This window comes from Phaseolus vulgaris, chromosome 9 (assembly GCF_051622355.1).
Source record: "Phaseolus vulgaris cultivar YP4 chromosome 9, ASM5162235v1, whole genome shotgun sequence".
Classification (NCBI taxonomy): domain Eukaryota; kingdom Viridiplantae; phylum Streptophyta; class Magnoliopsida; order Fabales; family Fabaceae; genus Phaseolus; species Phaseolus vulgaris.
The window spans coordinates 37,406,785-37,430,647 of NC_143506.1; the positions used below are offsets into that span (position 1 = coordinate 37,406,785).

A 23,863-nucleotide genomic window follows, 5' to 3' on the forward strand; every position below is an offset into this window, starting at 1 on the left:
CAAAATAGGAAAGATTTTACTCATATTTTGCTATTCAAGTATAACTGAATTTTACTTGAATTAAATATAGCTTTGTACCTTAGTAGAAGAAACAAGTCCTGAAGGATTTTCTCTCCACCAAAATCTCATCTTTTAATCACATTCTCTCTTTATCAAGATTTTGCACCAACCTCAAAAAAAGTCCATATGTTGCACAATTCTCCCATATAAGTTTTTATTTATATGAACTCAATAACTCAGAAAAAAAAAGGCATTGAGTGAGAGGGGGATAAAGGGAAAATATGAGAACAAAAAATAGTTAAATGATAGTTATGAAAATGTGAAAGTTAAGAAGATAAGATAAGATTAACCAAAAAAAGAAAGTCAAAAACAAAATATATTGCTAAATTTTATAGACTTAAGCTCGATAAACTTAACTGAAGCCAAAACATTTGTAATGTTATCCATTCACATTACATGAATATTATATAATTCAAAAACAAGCAAAGTGAGAATTTTCTATATTATAGACAATGTTTTAACTTAACAAACACATCAAATGTTTTCATAAGATTAATGTCTAATGAAAACATTTAGACGTAATTTTATGTTGACAAACGCATTCTCAGGATATTTTCGTAAATCTCATTTAGAAAAGGCTCTTATTCTATATAAAAAAAAACAGTATAATAACATGAGAGTAAAGAGATATAAAAGTCCTTGTTAAAGTTAAAATAATTAACAAAATTAATTACTTAATTAACTAATGAGACTGCATCCGTTTTGAAATATTTAGCAAATAATAGAGTATAAAGATATTTGATATTGCATTTGCTCCACATGCGCACTTAAACAAAAACAAAACAATGAAAATGGCTAAAATGACATTTCATTACATTTTCTATAAAAAATTCTCATCTACTGGCCACCTCTAAAATTAACCACGATACAAGATGATATCAATGAAATACATAAAAACAAGTTCTTCTGAGGTTTCATGGTATATTCAAGCGTTAATCCTCTCCAATCAGACTCAATTAGAAAGAAACTAGTCTAAATGGAGTACCCTTTGAATATAAACCAATTTAAAGCCTGAAAGTACTGTAGTCTCCTAAACCAGAAGCTCCATAACCTGAATATGGTTGTGATGACAACGAAGATGGGAGGCGTGATGCAGTGCCCAATTGAGAGTACGAAGACCTCGAACCTGCATCTAGCCTGCCGTAACTGATGCTGACAGGTTCTTTGTGAGTGCTTATAAAATCCTGCAATGCAGAGGAAAGAATTTCGGTGAGCAAAAGATAAAGTAACCAATTATTCTGATATAGATTGTACCCTGATATGGTAACTACTTTAAAAGTATAATCTAGTGACAATGGAGAAAAAATAATATGAAAGTTGCACACTTATGCTTAATTTTGTCCTGTGCATGAGCATATTCCTTTCCAGAATACATATTATTTCTGAAAAGTTAGTCCTATTAAAGTCAAAACAAAACTCCCAAACAATTGGCCTATTCAGGTTGAACTGATGAAGCAAGTAAGTGAAAAACCCAGCTATGAACTTCGAACAAAATGACATTGTAAGATGTCCTTCAATGTATATGAAATCAAAATTACCATGCTTTCACGAGGCCTCTACTCTTGCATATACACAAAGCACTAATAGAACACTTGTAATTATCTTTCATTTCCTACTTCTCTACGACAAATAGAATTGAATTTATTTTTTTCGATCCTCATTGCGCTATCAAGTAACACGCAAGTGATAAAAGACTTTAGTCAAGAAGATGAACAAGAAGAAGACAGGCAATAGCGAGTGATCCTAAAGAATTCTACTAAGTGTGGCATTAATGGCTACAGAATGAGCACTAGGTAAGATATAAAAATAAGACCTCCCCGTGCATAAATACCAACAACCACCACATCTGACCGTGCAGGTATGCTTATGTAAATATGACAATCATACAGGAGTATCAGAAACAGAAATATATAACTTCCTTCATTACGAGAGAAGGCCCTCTGAAGTCTCCTACCTGAATTAACTGTTGTGCTGTTTGAACCTCAGATGAGGTGCCTTTTATTTCTACAACGATTTCATCAGGCACCCTGCTCTCTTGCACAGTCAATACAGCACCACTAGTGCGACGAATGTAATCAATATTAGTCCCTTGAATACCGATGATGTCTTCCGCATAGGATAGCGGTATTTGCATTGTTTGTATTACCTAAAAAGCAGACATTATTGGGTGAATGAAGGGTACCGTGACTATTAACAAATCAACAGAAGAGATAAATAAACAAAATATATAGATTGAAGAATGAGCCCACATATTTGCTTTTAGCTTAATGCAGAAGAAGTCAATAGACATTATAAGCTATGACAACACCCACATCATAACCAACCCTAGAGCCAGATCATCATCCGATACATAGTCACAGACGTATATTCTTTTGCAACAAGAAGTAAAACTTAAAAACACATATGTATATATATATATATATATATATATATATATATATATAGAGAGAGAGAGAGAGAGAGAGAGAGAGAGATCATATAGATATATTCTTTTGCAATATAAATAGTAAAATTTGACAAAACAGAGGCATGCATACACATACATCTTTTCACAATTGGTAGAGAAAAACAGATTTTGGAACAAGTAGTAAAACTTTACAAAATAGAGGCAATCAAAGACATCAGTCCCTTCCCCAGTAAATTTCATTCAAGAAAATAAACATAAAACATGTGAGGGGTTAATATAACTAACCGTAGTAACAATAGGAGCACCAACACGGCCAAGAGCCGAAGAACGCAAACCAGAAAGTGAAGAATCCTGCCCATAGAAAGACATGGTAGAAGAAGGGAGTAACGAGTCCAATTGACTTTCACGCTCAGCTAAGATAGAATCCCTTTTTGATGAAAGAGGCATATCAGGAAATACGCTGGTGCGTGAAGTACTATGCAGCAATGACTTGTCAGACCAGGTCTCTGCTTGACGGTCTTGTGAGATTGGTGTATTGAACTTAACACAGAAATCACATACAACAGTATAAGTATATAGCAAAAATTCAGAAAATGATATATTTCTCATGTTCTTAGTGAACTGTCATCATAACAAAATACAGCAGCAGTTCAACGCAGAAAATATAAATCATAAATACAACCTTATGATTCTGCTTTAGAAAGTTACCAAACAGCTACTTTTATATTAATTTCAGATTAGGCAGTTATAGGTAACTAATATGATGTGAAAGTTGTAGTGATATGTAACTTGTGGTACTGTCTTACAGACTGGTAAAAGGCAATATGTGTCAGGATGTTACTCCTTGTGTTTTGAAGGACAATACAGTTAGGGGAAACCTGTATTTGTAGTTAAATGTGGCCTATATCTCTCAGGATCTGAAAATGGTTCACCTTGATCAGCCATTTACTTTTAATTTGGATTCATAGGGTTTGCACTCAGTCATGCTTGTTTCCTTCACAATGTCCAAAGCATATTTTTCTCTGATATCACAATGCCTTCCTTGGTTGGGCCCCCACAACAATACCAATAAAGTATTTTAAACAACCAAAATTTTGATTTAAAAGTAACAGAACAAGAGTTCTGTAGTTAGGAAATTCTACCAACGTCATTTTCTCTAATGATAATATCTTTAGCACAAAAGTTAGATAAAAGCATTTACCAAAAGTGTGACAAGAGAATACGGAAAAATTGGCTTCACTTTGTTTCAGTCCCAATTTCAACATCACATGGCTAAATTTGCCAAACCAAGCTTGAGGAGATTTGGCAACATCATACAAAAATTGAAATAAGTTTTGTGCCTTCTTCATAGATGCTTTGTGCCTTCTTCCAAAAGGAGCAATAAGTTTTAAAGGTTCCTAATATGTTGGGTTCTACAAATTGCCATAGCAAGGTACGTAACTAAACATCAAGCTTCTTCCATTGAGCTTGACTTCTATTGAACCTTCAACCTCTTCCTTCTCCAAATGATCATGGTAACCTTGACCCAAGAACCAAAGTTCCACAACAACAGCCCATGACAGGTCATTCTTTCCTTTCAGTTTCTCAATTGCAAGGTGAGAGTCCAAGAAATAGCCAAAACAGCCTTGTAGAAGCCCTAAGTGCAGACAACACCTCTTCCCTTCCTTTTTCGAAGGAAAGACTAGACACACCCTTTGGAGTGGTAGAATGAGGGAGGTGAGGTCAAATATGGGAATAGAAGAGGTTGTTGAACCTTTCTAGACAGGCTTGACGATGTTCCAGCAAGTACACAGCAAAGCATGGGCTTCACGCGCTAGACAGGGAACTTGTAGTCAAACATGTAACGAACACATTGCTATGATTCTGGCCACACAACTTGTTAGGTTAGGTTGTGCTCATCGAGGGACAAAACCCTAGCCTTGCCAATGATATTGCCGACAGCAAACAAAAAGTAGACGACAACAAACAATGTCAGATGATGATTGGTGGAAGAGACAGAGCGGGATCATACCACTCTAATACCAACTTGAGATTTCTGAGAATTTAATGAGTCTTACACTACTCATTGATGTACATAGTGTATGAAAAGGAGAAGCAAACAAGAAAAGGAAAAGAAGGAAATAGGGTACAACCTATGATCCTTCTAGATACATCAAAAAACTTTATAAAAGTTGAGTACCAAATAAAAGCATCATTGTTTTAACACTACTAATACATTATGAGCCTAGCCAATGAGAAATTAGAGTCCAACTTATTTCTATTCACTCACGTGCACCCTTATAGGTTCTCACAGTGTTAGTAATATTTGATTCCATTAATATTATAAACAATAATCATCGTAGCCCAAATAATGAGATAGCTAATGATTTGACATAACCCTCCATGAACTATATGTTTCTAATGGGAATGCTGGCATTGTCAACAGGGTGTGTTTAGATTTACATCAACTAGATATATGATTCAAATAGAGATTATACAGCTTTGGTAATCCTCGCCTTACAAGCAGATTTGGGATATTGAATTAAGCCCTAAACCCAAATTTTAAGACAGTATCGATATCAACCTTAGATTCATTTGAACCATTTGCATTGTCACACTCCAAGCCCATACACCTAGGAGTGAGGGTGTGTTTTGGAAAGTCACTTTAATTGTAGTTGTCACCCTTAGCTTGCCTTGATTGCGGCATCTTTTGGTGTTGCCTTAATTATAGTCTTTTGAGTTGTGTTTATTCCAACATCAACTAGAGATATGGCTTATAAAGTTTTTGTACTTACCCCACAAGCCAAATTTGTGGTATTGAGTGAGTCCCTTGGCCTAAATTCTAAGAGTGCCTTTGTAGTTTGGCCCCTTCGTTCAAATATCACAATTGGTGGTTATTTTTATAATTATGTATTAGGAAATTATTATTGGGTACTTATTGTTTGTTACATTCAGTTTAGGAAGTTATAGGTTATAATTGGACAGTTATTGTGATATATTATATTCCAAACTCGTAAAAGGCAACTAAAGGGTGTCCAACTGTTATTCCTTGTGTTTTGAAGGAGAAAACTCCTTGTTAGGGGTAAACAACATGTGTTTTAGGGGAAAACCCTGTTTTTGTACACAAATTTTGCCTAAAAACTAGGTTATTTCTATCTTAAGTCAGAATTCAGTATTTTACTTCTTGACACCAACATATAGTAAAAGAAAATACTGCCCGAAAAAAAAAGGCAGCAAAAGTAGATTTAGAGAAGGGTAAAAGATCCTCCAAAACAAAAAATGGGCAAAACGTATCAGAAAACTAAATTGAAAACAAAGCAAAGCTGCACAATCTCAGTGCATATCTTATATGAAAACTTCTTTAAAACAGTCATCAGCAGAACATAAAAAATTATGGAGAAAACACTATCTTTTAGAAAGTTCTCTAATTCGAGGTCAGAAAAATTACAAGCTTACATTTCTCTCAAATAGGGGAAGAACGCTGTGATCAACCAAAAATTTCCTCAGATGACCAACTACTGCTTCCAGAGCTTTAAGGACCTTCAAGGTTTCTCCCTGAATTTCCACAATCCTCTCATCCGCAGTAGCATAAAATTGCACCTCATCTTCATGAAAATGATTTCCATTAAAATAATATATTGTAGTTTATATCATTGCATGTAAACTGGAAGTTGTGCTATGATGAAAGAGAAAAAAATGCATTTGGATTATTACTTTATTGCATCCGGATTTAATAATAAATAAGGAATTTAATAAATGAATATTCTGGAAGAGGTCTTATTATAATCTGGGAACAGTAAGATTGCATTTAAAGTAATATTGTGATTTAAAACGTTAGATTCATTTTACAAAGATCTCAAGATAGAGTTTGGAGAGAGTACGATAAATAAGCTTGCTAATATAGAGAAAGAAAAACAAAAAAATTTGGATCAAGATGTATCAAGGATGAAGGGAAAGTTCTGGTCACAGGTAAAAAATATCAAAGAGTGAAAATAGAATTACTTTTATAAGCATTTCAACGATGGACAAAGATTGGCTTTAAAAATGGAGGACTAGAAATCTAAAAGGAGGAACAAAATTTGGCTTACTATTGTAGAATTTGGACTGGAGAACCAAAGAAGTCCTTAAGAGGATAGATAAGGGAAGAGCTATTGGTCTAAATGGTATTCCTATTTAACTTTGGAAGTATATAGGAGAATAAGACATGATTTAAATCTCTAAGCTATTTAATGAGATTTTAAGATATAAGAGAATGTCAAATGATGGACAGGAGAGTTTTGCGGTTTCTATTCTCAAGAACAAGGGAGATATTTAGAATTGTTTAAACTACAGAGGTATAAATTATGAAAATATGGAAAAGGGTGATTGAGCATAGTTAAGACAAGAACAAGGATTGCAGAGAATTAATTTGGTTTTATGCCATGTAGGTGTATAACAAAAATATTTTATCTTTTACATGGGTTGTTGATGGAAAGATACCGAAGCAATTTGAAAGAGACATATATGATTTTTATTAACTTGAAGAAACTTACGAGCAAGTGTAAAAAGAAGTGTCTTTGGACCTGTGAAAGATGTTTAAAAAAAAATCTTTTTCGTCGCTTATATCATGGCTATACAAGACATGTGGTAATTACTAGAGCCAAAACCCCAAGAGATGAGACTAGGGACTTCCCTCTAGGAATAACTAGATAAGTCTACATCCAGCCTCAACCTTAGGTCCTTGTTTAATCTAATTTTGGATGTACTTACTCGAGACACAAGATTTTCTCTAATTGTATCTTTTTTTGAGAATGATATACTTTTGATGAAGGAATCAAGTGAAGTTATTTTTAAAACTTGAGCTTTGGAAACAGACTTCAGAAACAAAAAAGGTTTTCACTTAAGTTGAAGACAACATATGCATGGCAATTTTAACAAGAGACAAGAGAAATACTACTTAGAAGTAAAAGTGAAGATGTCATACCACAAGTTTCTAAGGTTGAATATCTAGAGTCCATATTACAAAATAATGGAAAAGATAATGAGAAAATCACACATACAATACAAGCGGGATGGCTAAAATGGAAAAAGACATTAGAGGTTATTTGTGATGAGAGAATACCTACCAAACTCAAAGACAAGTTTTACTTACTGCTATACATCCAATAATACACTAGGGTTGTGAATGTTGGTTGCTAAAAGGACAAAAAAAAGGTGAGAGTTGCATAAATGAGAAATGTTAAGATGGAATACGTTGACGATGGCAAGAATGATCTAAAGAGAGTTTTTTTTATAAGCTACACCAAAAAGCTAACTGAAATAAGTTGTAAAGAGCTTAAAAGGGAGTTCAGCTATTTTCATAAACTAAAATAAGCTCTTCTAAGCACCCCTTTATTACCTTGATTACCTTCTTCACTGGCAAACACACCTATAAAAACATGCACATGCAATATTTGAAAAGAAAAACGATTTAGGGAAGTTGACAGTATGGCTGTGGCACACATTCATGACTAATCAGTAGACAGATAATTAATTGTTCATTTAAACTTCTCAATTGATGATCACAATGAGAAAATCCTGCAATCTACCTTGAAGAAAAACTGCCACTCCAGCCAAGATGAAAATGTCAACATAACTCAAATAAACAAATGAGAGCAACAAACATTAACTGTAATTGATAAAATCATTCTCTAACCATATAAAATTAGTGAGTGGCAGACAATATCTCTGACACAATAATTCATAAAAAGAAAGTATCCAACACAAATTAAATTGTCATCTACAATTATGGACAGCCTTAAACATCAATGTTTTTCTACACTAAAACCCCCATAATATGTGTCTGTGTGCATTAAAGGATTTGCATGCAGAAGAAACCCATATCGTTGTATTAGATCCATGTAGATAATAGGAAGCATACCTCCTGACAGCACTCTAACAGAAGCACTGGTATTCTCCTGAATAGATTTTATTAATGAGCCTTGCTTTCCAATCAAACTAATAGCCTGTGTCGATGCAACCAATAAACGGATGGAACAAAATGCAAGACCAGCAGCAGATTCTTTATTCTCAGCATCAATTTCAGATAATCCAAAGACACGCTTGAAGATCCTTATCACCGCATCCATTGCAGGGGAAAGAACTGCCTCTGTCTCTTCCCTCCCGGATACAAGTACCTATGAGAAATATAAAAAAAAAATTAACCAAATTAAGTATACAACAGAAACTAATACACAAATATATAAAGGTCATCATCAAAGGAAAAGATACGAAAGAGTAGATTTGCATGCATATACATTTCTCATTTGAACAACAACATACAGAGCAACTGCACTATAGAGTTCGCTTTCATTCACTCTCTATAGGAAACTAAATAACATTCTAGGCACATACGCATGAAGATTCTATACAGGGGTCACACTGATAATCCACATGAACAAGAATAAAAAGCAACACTTTGACATGGATTAAAAGACACAAACCACTTAGTAATGAAGTTATGATAAAATTGAAGTTGCACAACGAAAGCAAACATAAAACCCAAAACATAACACCAACCAAAACACACATTTAATGTGACGAAGACATAAAATAAAGCAGAATGTGAAAAACGCAATGAAAAGAAATAGACCTGACAAAAAAAAACTGATACTTCATAAGAAGTAACCAAAAATAAATTCCAATTATATCTATATTTCACCGAATGTAGCTGGAATCGGTTCACCATCTTCCAACTACGGATAATCATGTTATGACAATTAAACTCGAAAATCATGCTAATTTGACCCTAAAATCCATAATTTTGATTTCTATTGTATTGAAAATAAATACTCACTTGACAGAATAAAAAATAAACTACATATGTTAACACCATGGCTTCCTAAACAAGAGAAGTGGAAGCACGTTAGCATGGATTTTTTTCCCCAAAGACTGTAGAATCCTTCACCGGATGGAACCTCGACTTTAGGGTAGTATATAGTGCAATTAAATATTCAGAATCCGAATTCGGACAACTGATTGAGCAAGAACAATCACGCGCAGGATGGTACATTAGCATGGAAATTAAAGAAAGGGGAACAGACGAAGCAGTGGAGAAAGCACAGAACAAAAGCGACTACTTTTAGGGTATCAATCACTTTCGTGGTGCTGGAAAGAGTTGGAATAGAAGTATAAAACTTGAAATTGTGAAAAAGAGAAAGGAAATGAAAACCCTAGACAGAGGGAGCGGTTAGGTGCCATTGAGACTTACAATTCGATCAGGAGTGCCGAGAGGAGCGTCGAGAACGCGAATGCGAGATCGTGTCTCTTCACACATCTTCTTTATCAGTTCTCCCTTGCGCCCTATGATGCTCCCAACTTTCCCCACTGGCACGATGAGACGGAACACGCAGTCCCCGGGCCACCCCAGCCACCTCCTCTCCGGAGGAGGTGCCGCCGCGGTGGTGTCAGTCTCCGTGTCGGCCGGTGGCTGTGCGGCGGAGACATTGTCCGGCGAGAGTAGGTTTCCGGCGGTGCCGTTGTGGAGTGGTTGGGCGGTGGCCATAGTGTTGAGAGTGTATGGAGGAAATGAAACACACCGGCGCCTGCCTCTATTGCTTAGCTTCACTGTGCGTTTTTTTTTTTTTGTTTTTGGTTAATGGAGCTTTTAATCCTCAAATTTAAATTTATATATTTTGTTTTTTTACTTACTTTTTATTTTACCTTAAATCCACTTTATAAGTTTTAAGTTCTTAAATTTGAATATCTTGAATTAAATTTTTATTAAGAAAATAAATTTGATTATTTATATCAAATATGATTGTTCTTTTACATCGTTATTACTAACTTGTCTCTATATGAGAAATAAATAAATAAAATATTTAATTAACTTTAAGTCTTTAATAAATTTAAGTATATATATATATATAACTTTTATATTTTTTAATTAAATAACTATTGTGAATTTAAGTTTAAGTAATAATTTAAGTAATTTGGTTGTTTAATGTTGCGGTCTCAAGCAGAATATACACGCCAAAGAACCAAATCAATCATTTATGTTTTATTTAGATTGGAGAGTTAAAAATTGAGAATGAAAGTATGATGATTTTGAGAAAAAATTAAAGTGAAATTAAGAAAAAATTATTGAAATGTGTGAGTGATATGATAAATGTAAGAATGTTTTGAATTATTTTTAATGATATAAATTGTAAGATTACAAATTATAAAAAAAGAAAAAGATAAATAATAATTAATTTTGTGTATATTTTAATTAATTAAAATAATGTAAAATTTTAATTATAAATAAAAGAATAAAATGATGTAAATTAAAATAAATAAATAAAATCAAAATTTTAAATATAGTTATATTATTTTTTATTTTATTAATTTAAATTAATTTTTTTAGTTAAATTAATGTGTTTATATAATTCTAATATTATTTATGATTATTTAATTTATATTATATTATGTTATATATATATATATATTAAGTATATATAGTTATATAAGAAAATTGATATTAATAATGATTTTCATTATTATTATTAAAAAATTATATATTTTTTAAAAATTAAATGAGTATTTAAAACATAGGATAAACATTAATTAGTCATTCATTGAAAGCAAAAATAATTAAAGTCATTACATTTAATATGGAGAGAGATAAAAATATGTTAATTTCTTCATAATTTTGAAATTATGACAAAATTAATAACATAATAATATTAATTAGAAAAAGAAAACATATCATCACTAACAACATTTGAATCCTTGTCGATAAATTCCCTATCTAGCACCATTTACATTTTTATTTCCCTAAATAACACCATTTTACTTTTATTTCCCTATCTAACACCCTTTTGTTTTTATTTCCCTATCTAGCACCCTTTTATTTTTTATTTCCCTATCTAGCACCATTTCAAAAATAAATAAATAAATAATAATTTATTATTTTTTTGATAATTTTAATTTTGAATGCATTAAAAAATAAGTATTTTTAATGTTTAAAATAGTTAGAAATATAATAATGAATAAAGAAATGAGCTTTTACAAAAAAATAATAATAATAAATTAAAAATGTTTAGTTTAATTTATTTTTTCTTTTATAGAAGTTTTCATGTTAGGCATCACTATGCAACTTGACATCTCAGCTAGGCTGACATCTCAAGTAACAACAATCATCTGCCATCACATGAAAAAAGTATTATTAAAAAAAAGGAAAAAGAAAAAAAATACAAAAATATTGGGGGATTAGACCAAAACCCACATGTTAACAAAAACAATACATAGGTAGACTATACCTATTCATAAAGAATTCTAAGAACAGACTAGATGAAAATCTATTATACCAATGAAATAATTTTCTATAAATGAACAGATGGAAGTTTAAAATTATTTTTTTAAGAATGAAGAAAATAAGAAATTAAAACATAAATTAATATTTATTTTTATTATTATTGATGATGTAATCATGTTAATTTCAAGTAAAAAATAAAGGACATAATTATAAAAAAACCAAAGTCAATTAGTATTAATTAATAATGGACACACAAATAATAATGAAATAATTTTCTATAAATGAACAGATGGAAGTTTAAAATTATTTTTTTAAGAATGAAGAAAATAAGAAATTAAAACATAAATTAATATTTATTTTTATTATTATTGATGATGTAATCATGTTAATTTCAAGTAAAAAATAAAGGACATAATTATAAAAAAACCAAAGTCAATTAGTATTAATTAATAATGGACACACAAATAATAATGAAATAATTTTCTATAAATGAACAGATGGAAGTTTAAAATTATTTTTTTAAGAATGAAGAAAATAAGAAATTAAAACATAAATTAATATTTATTTTTATTATTATTGATGATGTAATCATGTTAATTTCAAGTAAAAAATAAAGGACATAATTATAAAAAAACCAAAGTCAATTAGTATTAATTAATAATGGACACACAAATAATATTGAAGTGACTACCCTAAATGCAAAATCCAAAAAAAAAACTAATGCAAATACTACACTTAATGCTTAAAAATTATAAGAAAAAAATGCAAAAATAAATAAGTATAGAAAATAAAAATAGCAATAATAAAATAAAAACAAAAATAAATAAACAATGGCAGGAAAAAATAATAACTAAAAACATATAAGATATAAAATAGAGGCAAAACAAGATAAGATAAATATATAATATATAAAAAAAATATAAATCCAAACAAGATAAAGATAAGAGATGTAAGACAATACTAAATAAGTAGATGTTGATAATAGTTTGTGCGAAATGAAACATAATTAATGACGAGAAGTGCACAATCCAATAATGTTGGGACATGTTCTTTTTGTGTGTCATGGTGTTTGACAATATGAACATTTTTTTGTTCGATCATGTTGTTCTCTTATGTCTATATCAGTCCTTATTCGACTTGACTTAGGTCTTCCCTTTGAGGTTATTTTCATGTCGGGACTTGGGCATAGTATTTGACCACTGTATGCAGGTCAATACTCTTCATTTCTGAGTTCCATCAAATAGTCTTTCGTAACATGCGTGAATATCCTGGAGGAAAGAAAGATCTGTTGCAATGTTGTTGTTTTTATTTTCTATATTTATTTATTTTTACATTTTTCTTCTTCTCATTTTTAAGCATTAAGGGTAGTAATTGCATTAGTTTTTTTTAGGATTTTGCATTTAGGGTAGATAAACACTTCAATATTATTTGTGCGTTCAATATTAATTAATACTAATTGACTTTGATTTTTTTATAATTATGTCATGTATTTTTTACTTGAAATTAACATGATTACATCATCAATAATAATAAAAATAAATACTAATTTATGTTTATAGATTTTCAACTTTTATGTTTTTGTAGAGTTTAATTTTTAATTTTTTTCATTCTTTAAAAAAAAATTAAACTAAACATTTTTAATTTATTACTTTTTTATTTTTATTTTGTAAAAATTTATTTCTTTATTCATTAATTATATTTCTAACTATTTTAAACATTAAAAATACTTATTTTTAAAGTATTAAAAATTAAAATTATAAAAAAAAAATTATTATTTATTTATTTATTTATGAAATGGTGCTAGATAGGGAAATAAAAAATAAAAGGGTGCTAGATAGGGAAATAAAAACAAAAGGGTGCTAGATAGGGAAATAAATGTGTAAATGGTGCTACATAGGGAATTGAGCCTCGAGACCTTCAAACGTTTTTTCAAAAAAAGTCTATATGATTTAAATCATCAGTGAAGTTAGAAGATTTCGGTTAAACATAAATTTTTCATAGTTAATGTATTATAAAAAAATAATTCATACATTATTCCAAATGTATGACATCAATTTCATACAATTTTCATCATTCATATATAATAAATATCAATCAATCACATACATTTAAAAAATCACAACATTCAGGAACATTTTCAATAATAAAAAATAATATTTAACTTCCAAATTATAAAAATATAATATTTATACACCACACAATATCAAATCAAACAATTTTATCATATAACATCTCTGCAAGAGAAATTAAAACTTGGGACCATGTCTCCTCCACATTCAAATTTTCTAACATAAATTACTATTAAAAATTAAAGTTAAGAAATTAGAATATATGAGATTGTAGGACACAAGATGTTGGGAGAAGACGTATTGTTTAAGGAATTATGGAAAATGAAAACATTACCAACAAGACATTTTTATTTTACGTAGAGATTCTACAACAAATATCCTTTAGCACTAGGTCATACTTTTATGCCAATATTTAAACAATACTTTTTATCATAATTTTATGCAACTATTAAGTATTGTATTTACATTTAGGCCATAATTATTTAATTGTGCTAATAACATTTCCATAATTATAGCTTATTCTTTCATTCTACATTATATTATCATTATTATTATTAACAATTCATTTTTAAAAGTATCGAATTTAAGTCTTCCCATTATACATAAAACTTACAATCATTATATTATACAAACTAACTGTGTTCACATAATATTATTATTATTATTATAATTAATATTTTTATGATTATGATTATGATTATTATTTTTATTAATATTATGTTTATAATATTATTATTATTATCATTATCACTGTTATTAGGACTAGCGGGCACACCTGCGCTCTCGCATGTATCCGCATTTTTTATTTTTTTATTTTTATATAATTAAATATAAAATTTAATCAAATTAAATAATATATTATTATTTGTGTTAATTTTTTATTTTTTATATTTATATTTATTTTTAATTAAATATGTTTAAAATAAGATAAATAAAAGAGATGAAATATGAAGAAAATTAGCAATACACAATTTCAGAATCTCAATATGTTTTTCATAATTTAATAAAAATATTTTAAAATTAAAAATATGCTTATTTAATAAAGAAGAATATCAGTTTAAAACAATTAAATATACACATTTTTATATTACAGAAATATTGAAAAAAACAATTTAAAAAATGAATGATCCCATTAGAACTCAAATCAACTCAAAGATAATGGTATTTTTAAAAAAGGTTGGTATAGTTACGGAAAAGGAGAGAGACCTAAATAATAAATTATTATAGAAGAACATTATTATAGAAAAATGAACCCAAATATTAATCTCTTCATTACCAATGATCGTGTCACGGAGTTGCGCCTGAAATAAAACCAAATATTAATCTAAAGATAAAATAGGAAAAAATTTGAGACCCCTTTATGTATAGGTATAGATTAATAATAATAATAATACTATTATTATCGTTAATAATAATAAAAAATATGATTAATATATGTTTTAATTATTAACAATAGTAATAATAATAATAATAATAATTTTAATTTTAATTTTAAAATCAAAATTTGGTTTGAGTTTTAGTTCGTAAACCAAGCTTGTGATTTAGATTTAGGTACATGTTGGAGAATGGAAGATAAAGAAAACATTACAAAAAAATTGCTAACAATGTGTGGAACAATGAAAGTAATCACAATAGTAGAGCGTGAGTGTGAATAAGAAACAAGTGTAACAGTGAAAAGTGTTCCTAGATTGGTTATTGGTATGATAATAAAATTTTGTTATTAAAATTAAAAGGTGGTATTTTTCCAATATCTTTATCTCTTTATTACCATCTTTTACCAACATTATCAATGTTTTTCTAAGGAAAATCTCATCCACCATTATTACGTGTTGGATGAAGAACGTATAAGAACCAAAAACAAAGATGATCCAAATTCATCAAATAAAGATTTTCAACGAACAAGGATTCAACCTATCATCACATTATTCGTGTTCATTCGTTGGAGCCCTCATGTTGGGCAACAACATGCAGAACTCGGTTTAAGATTGACATGCACAAGATGAAGAAAATGGTTACAAACATGAGCGAAGGTTTTCAGAATAAAATGGGATGAACAATGAGCCTGTTGACGGTGATGGCAATGTTGCAGAGCTTGCGGAAGACGGCGCTCTGAACGGAGAGAATGTCGTCGTCTCCGGGGATGGAGGCGTCACACGTGTCGATTGCAGCCAAAGCAGCTTTGAGCCAAAGCGATGTTTCGGCATCGGAATCCACCATCATAGCAGCAATGGTGTCCTCCAGCTGGCTCTCTGCGTCCAGAATGGTTTCCTTGCAATCCGCCAAACCTTGCTGCACATCAGGGCTAAGGTTGTCGTCATCGATTAGCGTTTTCGCTTCGCTGAGGATCCCAGAAGCGTTGGTGGCAGCAACCCTAAGAGAAATGATTGCCAAGTCTTTAAGGTTTGCATCAGGGCTTCTGAGTTTGTCAGAAGAGAGAACCTGAACGCAGAGATCTCTGCTTGGGGAGATTGAGCACACATTCTTGATCAAGCTCTTCCCTCTTAATAGTTCTTGTGCAGTTCCCTGGTGCGCCATTGCAGCAACACACAGAACCAACACCCAGAAGAGTTTTGTGGAGCGTTCCATTTTGTATTATTGGAACGAACGTTACAAATTTCTTCTTCTTCTCTTCTAGGGTTTGGTTTTGTGTGTTGCTCACCAGGATGAGAAATCACTTAGCCATAGGGAAATTATTTATAGTGAAAAAGTCAAAACTAATTAGGGATTGGTTATTGTTCAATGCTTAATCTTAGCACAAAATATATTTTGAGGTTGTTGTTTTGTGTTCCTCCATGTTTCTCTCTTTTTCTTTGCTTCAATCCAGTTATGCAACTATATTTTCTCACGTTTTGTTATCACTCACTATAATTAAGGAGGGACATATTCTACCTTCAAAAATGTCTAATTGTTTAAGATCAATGTATAAGTATTTTGTTTTATTCTTTTAAGATATATAAGTATTATATTTTCTCTGTTACAATGAAATTTAAGTCCCTCATTGCATCTCCACTTTTTAATTTTTTTATTGATACTCTAATAACTCTTCAAAGATGATTTACGTGGTTATTTCTTCAAATATATAAATGTCATATTCTTGTTGTGTTAAAATGCACTTTTCTTCTTTAACATGCATAAAATATTATATCTTACTCTGTTTCACACACTTTATGAAAAATACTACTTTATAACATTTATTTTAAAATAAATTTAGTGATATATTGAGATGGATATTGTACTGGGCCGAGAGATTGGACCGAAAGCAAGGTGTACTAAGCCGACCGAAAGCAAGGTGTACTAAGCCGAGAGCTCAACCCGAAAGTAAACTAAATAACGAAAGAAATAAAATAGAATGGAAATTATTATTAAGCAAAAGCCCATGAAACTGGGCCCAAATATGTAGGTATGTGTAGTAAATGTTTAATACAAAAAGAAAAGGCCCAAATAACTTCTGGGCCCAATAAAAGAGTAGTATAAATAGAGGGTCATCCTGAGAGGTAAGGGGGTTGAATTCATTTTAATATCTTGAAAAACTGAATCTAACTTTGGCATCGGAGCACCTTTCAGGTACGCACACCCATCTGTGAGAGGAAGCCGAGACCAAAAACCGAAAGATCAAATGGAGTAAATTAAAGTTGACCGGGAAGTGTCCGTCAAGCAATTCAATAAAACGTGAAAGATTTTCGAACTAAATACAAATCAAGAACAAGTAAGCCGAAAGATCACACCGAGAAGGGAGTCCGGAAGCGAAGGCCGAGAGGTCAACGGGTGGAAGACGAAGATAGTTTGTTTCTAGGTCCTTGTAAGAACAGATATATTTAAATAAATTGATAATAAACATGTATCTCTCGTATATATATATATATAATTTTAATTTAATATGTGTTTGATAAGATAAATACGTAAAATTGTATATACCTTCAACCAGATTTGAAAGTGACTAATATGATGAAACAAATAAATAATGTCAAATTGAACGCGATGTAGAAAATTCAATGGATGAAAGTACTCGAGCTGGATAAGAAATGTAGCAAAGTTCATTTAAAAGTACTTCAGATCTTTAAAATTCTACAAGAATATCTAAAGTAAAGAATATAAATAGAAGGCATAAAAGTATTAATTACTACTTTATTATTATTTGTACTGATATGGACCGAAGGTTAATATCATGTCTCGACTTCCACAATCTGGTTGATTGAATGTCTCACGTCCGTGAGGGTTGATCAACACTTTTGGTCCAATTATACGTTCAATTAAGGTCAATGAAGTTAACCCATCATTAAAAACTAGGTAATACACCTTTAAACACGATTCACCTCACTAATCCGGCTCAACAAGGTAGGCTCACTAAAATAATATAATAGCGCACATTCCAATAAGTAGGTACGTCATGTATTATTGTAATCTGACAATCGGATATCGAACTCCCTTTGCTGACTTGAGCGTCGAAGTGTCTTCTGCAGGTACCCACATTCGGTATTCCCTAGAAGACCGAGTGATCGAGCAATTGAGACGGAAGGAGTAGCAAGAAGTTTGGAAGAGGAAGGTGAAGCATACACCAACCGCCGATAGGAGGGAGGAAGATTAAGTTTTTCAATAGTTCTCTAGGTCTTATCTCCCTAACTAAAACATTATTATTATTATTTGATGTAATAGTTTTTTTATAATTTAATATTCATAGAAATTATTATAATAAGAAATAAATTTTCTTATAACTTTACTCTAATTTGTTTTTATATAAAGTTTTTATGAATAATATTATTAATATACACGCAATAATATTTATAGGATAAGTATTAATAGATCTCTTTTATTACGTACCACAGATAGATGTGAACATTCAAGTTATAGTTGAATGAATTATTCTAATAATTAATATTACCTTATAATATTGTATTAATTAATACATTATTTGTAGTATTTTTAATTCCAAATATGTAATCCTTTAGAAGAGTAGTTGAATGAATATTGGATATAATTAAAACGATTTATCCTCTTAACGTAATCAATTTGAACTCTAATAAATTTAACCTTTGTTAGGTAAGTTGAATGAAGAAAGAAAAATATTTTTATTAAGTTATTTATCATAATATTTCTTGTTATATGAGGAATATATTTTATATATAAAATAAATATTTATTTTTTGTGTCATGAAAATTATTATTTTAGTTATCAACTTTTAAGTTGAAGTGTACATAATAGTTTTATGATTAGAAGTAACTGTGATTATGCAACAATTTGGGAAAAGATCAAAGGTTGTTTAAGTTGCACCCTCTTAACACATGTTTCCATGACCCCATCTTTGAGTGATGAATTGAAAATACTTTTAAAATTTAAAATTGATTTTTCTTATTTAAATTTAAAATTGGTTATTATACAGGTTACTGCAATTAATACTTTTTTTTTACAAATAAAATGTGAAATTTAACACCAAACTTCTTATTTTGGAATTTTTGGCATAAAAAGAAATTTAATGGTTATTGGTCTGACATAAAAGATTACAAAAAATAATACTATTTACTAAAATATTTACATCTTCAATACTTCTTACTTCAATTACTTAAAATTTATAATTTTTTTTTCTAAATTAGTTTAAATTAATTTTAAAATTAACATTATTCTACATAAAATCTAAGTCAACACTGATTTAAAAATTGTCACTTCAAAAAAATTATTATATAATAACTAATTTTAAAAATAAAAAATAATTATTCACTATATTAACTAAATTAAATATAATTTATATTATTAATAAAATATTATAAAACAATTTCTAAATTTATATTTAAATCAATTACCAAAATTTTAGCTACTAATATTTTAAATTCTAAATTAGTCTCTAAATGATTAATAGAAACTAATTTAGAATATAAGTAGTTAGTAGCTAAAATCTTAATAACTAAAAGTTAAATACTTTATAAATTTTTATTAATAATATAAAAAATTATTTTAAATACTAATAATTTTTTAATTTGTAAAAAAATCTTTAATTTAAATAATATAATAATTAATTATTTTTTCTCAAAAATTAATTTTTATTTAATGATTTTTTTAAATGTGTAAATAAAATTATTTATGAATTATAAAAGTACTCTTTTATACTTATAAATTTTCACTATAGATAAAATGTAGTTTATCTTAAAAGTTAACATTCTACATCAAATTTTGGTTAATTGAGTAAAAATTTGTGACTCTTCATTGAATCCAAGTAAACCGACCTAAAAAGTGTTATATGGATTAGCAAGAAAGTATTATTGTATATATTTATTATATGGATTAATGATGACATAAATGAGACATTTTGTAGTAGTAAGTAATGTTTTTAATGTTTAAAATAATGAAATTGATTGGGTAAAACAAGTAATAATAATAGAAAAGAGACATGAGTGGTCCAATAATGAAGCTGAGCATTGTCTTTTCCTTCCTTCTCATCTCCATCACCCTTCTTTCTGCCACTTCTGCTACAACAACATTCTCATCATCTCCTACACTTCTGCTTCATTTCACACACCATTCTTTTTGGCCTTTACCTATAATTGCTCCTTATACTATATCTTATTCAACGCTGTTCTTTCTATATATATCTCATTCTTAGATATAACAATTTTTTCCCTTTTTCTTTGCTATCATTATTGTTCAGAAAATCGGTAATTTCTCCACTAAAATAACACAACTAATGAAATCAACCAGTTCAGAACAAATGAACACTTATTTTAAAACAAATGAACACTTGTTTCTAAAACTTACTATCGAAATTCAGTCAATTTAGCTTAATTTCGAAGCATAACTGAAACAATATGTTTTTATTAATGTAAGAAAAGATATTACAAATTAAAATATAAAAATAAAAGGAGAAGTTAATTTATAATATTTAAGGGAAAAGAAATCTAAGAATTCTTTCTTCCTATTTTCACCTTATTTTTCTACAAACACTATGAGACACTCCAAACCCTATTAAGTATATTCATATATCATCATCACAATTTTCTTTATTATTTTTCCTTCTTCTCTTCCATAACATTACTCATAACATCTATCCACTTTCTTTGGCGGTGTAACACCACACTCTTTTTTTAACCTAATAAAACAAAACAACAACTTTTATTGTCAACTCATTGGGTTTAGGGTTTTGCACCTTCCGAAATGCCCTTATCTTCTCCACAATTCAAAAAACCTTCTTTCAAATACCTTCTTCTTCAATCAAGTTCTTCTTTTTTTGTTTTGTTTTACTTGAGTTGAACCAATGAGATCAAGTTGGGGAAGAAGCTATGGATTCAACCACATCTACCCTCACTTCACCAACCTTCACCAAAAAACTTCGGACCCTCCGAAAGCGGCCCAACCAAAACTACAACGAAGCTACCATACTCCTCGCCGCAGCGTATCCCAGCCTCTTCTCTACCAGAAACCTCAAAAACTCCGAAAAGTTCATCAAACCGATACAGGAGTGTTACAAGGACTCGTCGGAACCGTTGTTAGTGTTCAGAGAATATGATGCAATCGACAGCGACGCCTTCTCTTTCGAAAGCAAACGCCGCTTCCAAACGGAACCTAACAGGTTGTCCTTCGGCGCGCGAGAGAGGAACAAGAAGAAGAAGAACGCGAATTGTGAGGAAGTAGATTTGGATTTGGAGAGGGAAGAGTTGGATTGCGAATCGATGCTGGAGGAGGAAATCGAGGAAGGGATCGATAGCATCATGGGGAGAAGCAGAGTGGAAGATGCCGACTGCGGCGCCAATGAAGAACGCTTCTCCCACGGAGAGTTCAGTTGGGTGAGGGCGCTCCGGCGAGTTCACGACGATTCGAAGTGGTGGAACTTTCTTGTGGTTGACATGCTTCAAGTTTCGCCGCCAATGGAGAACGCTACGACGGAGAATTTGGTTCCGACGAAAAGGAAGAAGAAGGAGAAGAAGGTGTTGAAGAAATTATCAGAGGAGGGATTGAGTAAGGGTTCACTATTGAAGTTGAATTGCGACGACGTTCAGAAAGCTTGGTCGGACCGGGGGTCGCCGTTCGCCGGTGGTTTTCCAGGAAACGACGTCGCCCCACGTTTTAAAATCTAGAAGAATAAAAGTTTAAGAAAATTTGGTAGTAGTCATCATATTAGACGCATATCAAATAAACAAATCTATATATTATATAATCTATATATTATATAATTATGAATTATATAAATTCACAGAAAAATAGAGATTTATGTGTACAAATATATGTTTTGGTTTAAAATAATTTATTTTTTATTTATATAATTATAATAAAAATTTATACAATAAATTTAACTTTTAAGAAAATTAATGTATTTTTTTTTTAAATTGTGTTAGAATCGTGTTAAAATTGTCAGAAATCTAGCAAATATTTTTTGAATTGGATACTTCACAAATACATGTCCTACTGGTGTTTGAGTTTTATAAACTCCATTCCTTTATTTACGATTTTTTTTTAATCTAACAATTTTTTTTTCATTTTAATAAAATTTTTAAATTTTCTATTTTTATTATTTTTGTTTCTGCGTCATAGTAGATAGCAATTAAATAAAAAATAAAACTCCTAACAAAAAACAACTTAAAAATAATAAAAGGAATAATTTTAAAAGATAGAAAAAATAGTACATATAAAATAATTTCACATTTTTTATTCCGTTAAATTGTCAACATTTAATTCAATATATCTTAAATATTTTTTTGCGTGGAAATTAATATAATAAAAATATTTGATTTCATTACATGTAGAGTGTAGAAGAGCTGCGTTACATGTTTATCTAATCCAACTCAATTTCAATTTAATTACATTTTTTTTTTCGCATTTTGAATGGACCTTTCTTCACTTGATTAAAATTAAATTGTTATAAATTTATAAGTTTTAAATCTGATCAATCTGCATTAATATAATCAAATTATACAATAAATGTAAAAATGTTATTTTTCTATTATAAAAAACATATATTTATAATAATGTGAATATTATTTTGTAAATTCTATTTATAACACACGTATGTTATTGTTATAGCTAAATATTATCTTTAACTTTCTTTCTTAGGATTATATTAACTTGCCACTGTCTCTCTTAAAAGCATTACTAACTTGTGAAAAATAAGAAATATTAAAATATTGGTTAATTAAAAAGAAAATTCTTAATTTGATTATTGTATTCTATCAATTATAATGGTGTGAGACGAGATTGAATTGATAAATAAAATAAATAAATTTAATCTAATCAAATTCAACAAAATTAGACTAAATCTACCTTTATTGAAATAGCTTACCTCTAATTTTATGAACTAAAAGTTTAAAATAATGATTGTTTTGAGAGTTATCTTTGAGTTTAACGATAAAATATATATTTTTCTAAATCTTATACTTGTCACATGCATTAATTAAATTTGAAAATGGTGTTGGGAAAATTAATTTCATACACTTAAAACATAACCATCAAAATTAATGGGAAGGAAAAAAAGAAAGACAAAAAAAATTACTTGATAGAATACATAATTGTACAATTTCTCACCCTAAATCTTGTAACTTTCCTACTAAAATCACTAATACGTATAACTTATAGTTTTTTAAATCATTACTTTAAAACTAAATATTCTTTTAAATTTAATATACTTACGTGATTTTCACACTTAAAATAACTAATATATCTTTTAAATCATTATTCTAAAATTGTATATTTCTTAAAATCAAATTATTTAAATTGAAAAATTACATATACGTAAAAAAAAATATGTGTTTCCACTAGCTACTATAATTAATATATATTTTATACAAAATTACAAAAGATAAAAACCAATAGTAGCCTATTTAATTTTAAGCACAACTAAATAAGATTTAACCAATATAGTTTCACCAATCTAATTTGTATATAACGTTTGAGAGTATTTTATAGTGTCTTTGTGATTCTGTATTAGATTTTTATTTTTTTTAATGTATTTCACTCTTTTCATGCACTGCTTTTGTTGTATTTTTTTTTTCTTGTATGAGAACATTTCTAATACATTATGGATTATACAATCTAATTTTTTTTCCCAAAGAATAAAGTATTACGAAGTTGACTTTAAGCTTAACTCAATCTCATACAACCAAGACAAATGCTTCCTAC

At 29.6% G+C, this 23,863-nt stretch overlaps 3 protein-coding genes across 3 annotated transcripts; 1 reads left to right on the plus strand and 2 right to left on the minus strand.

Moving 5' to 3' along the window:
• Positions 1-852: 852 nt before the first annotated feature.
• On the minus strand, positions 853-10,065 carry LOC137821260 (RNA-binding KH domain-containing protein PEPPER). The gene is made up of 6 exons (XM_068625767.2): positions 9,675-10,065; positions 8,346-8,601; positions 5,903-6,051; positions 2,753-3,007; positions 2,015-2,206; positions 853-1,244 (listed from the first exon to the last, which is right to left on the minus strand). Exons 1-6 carry the CDS (start codon positions 9,966-9,968, stop codon positions 1,065-1,067), a joined length of 1,326 nt encoding a protein of 441 aa, XP_068481868.1. The 5' UTR covers positions 9,969-10,065; the 3' UTR covers positions 853-1,064.
• A 5,567-nt stretch (positions 10,066-15,632) lies between these two features.
• LOC137821660 (uncharacterized) lies at positions 15,633-16,427 on the minus strand. The gene has a single exon (XM_068626360.2). The coding sequence runs from the start codon at positions 16,352-16,354 to the stop codon at positions 15,803-15,805; it is 552 nt and encodes a 183-aa protein (XP_068482461.1). The 5' UTR covers positions 16,355-16,427; the 3' UTR covers positions 15,633-15,802.
• A 4,215-nt stretch (positions 16,428-20,642) lies between these two features.
• Positions 20,643-21,828, plus strand: LOC137821148 (protein CHLOROPLAST IMPORT APPARATUS 2). Its single transcript, XM_068625607.2, has one exon. The coding sequence runs from the start codon at positions 21,034-21,036 to the stop codon at positions 21,826-21,828; it is 795 nt and encodes a 264-aa protein (XP_068481708.2). The 5' UTR covers positions 20,643-21,033.
• The last annotated feature ends 2,035 nt before the right edge of the window (positions 21,829-23,863 follow it).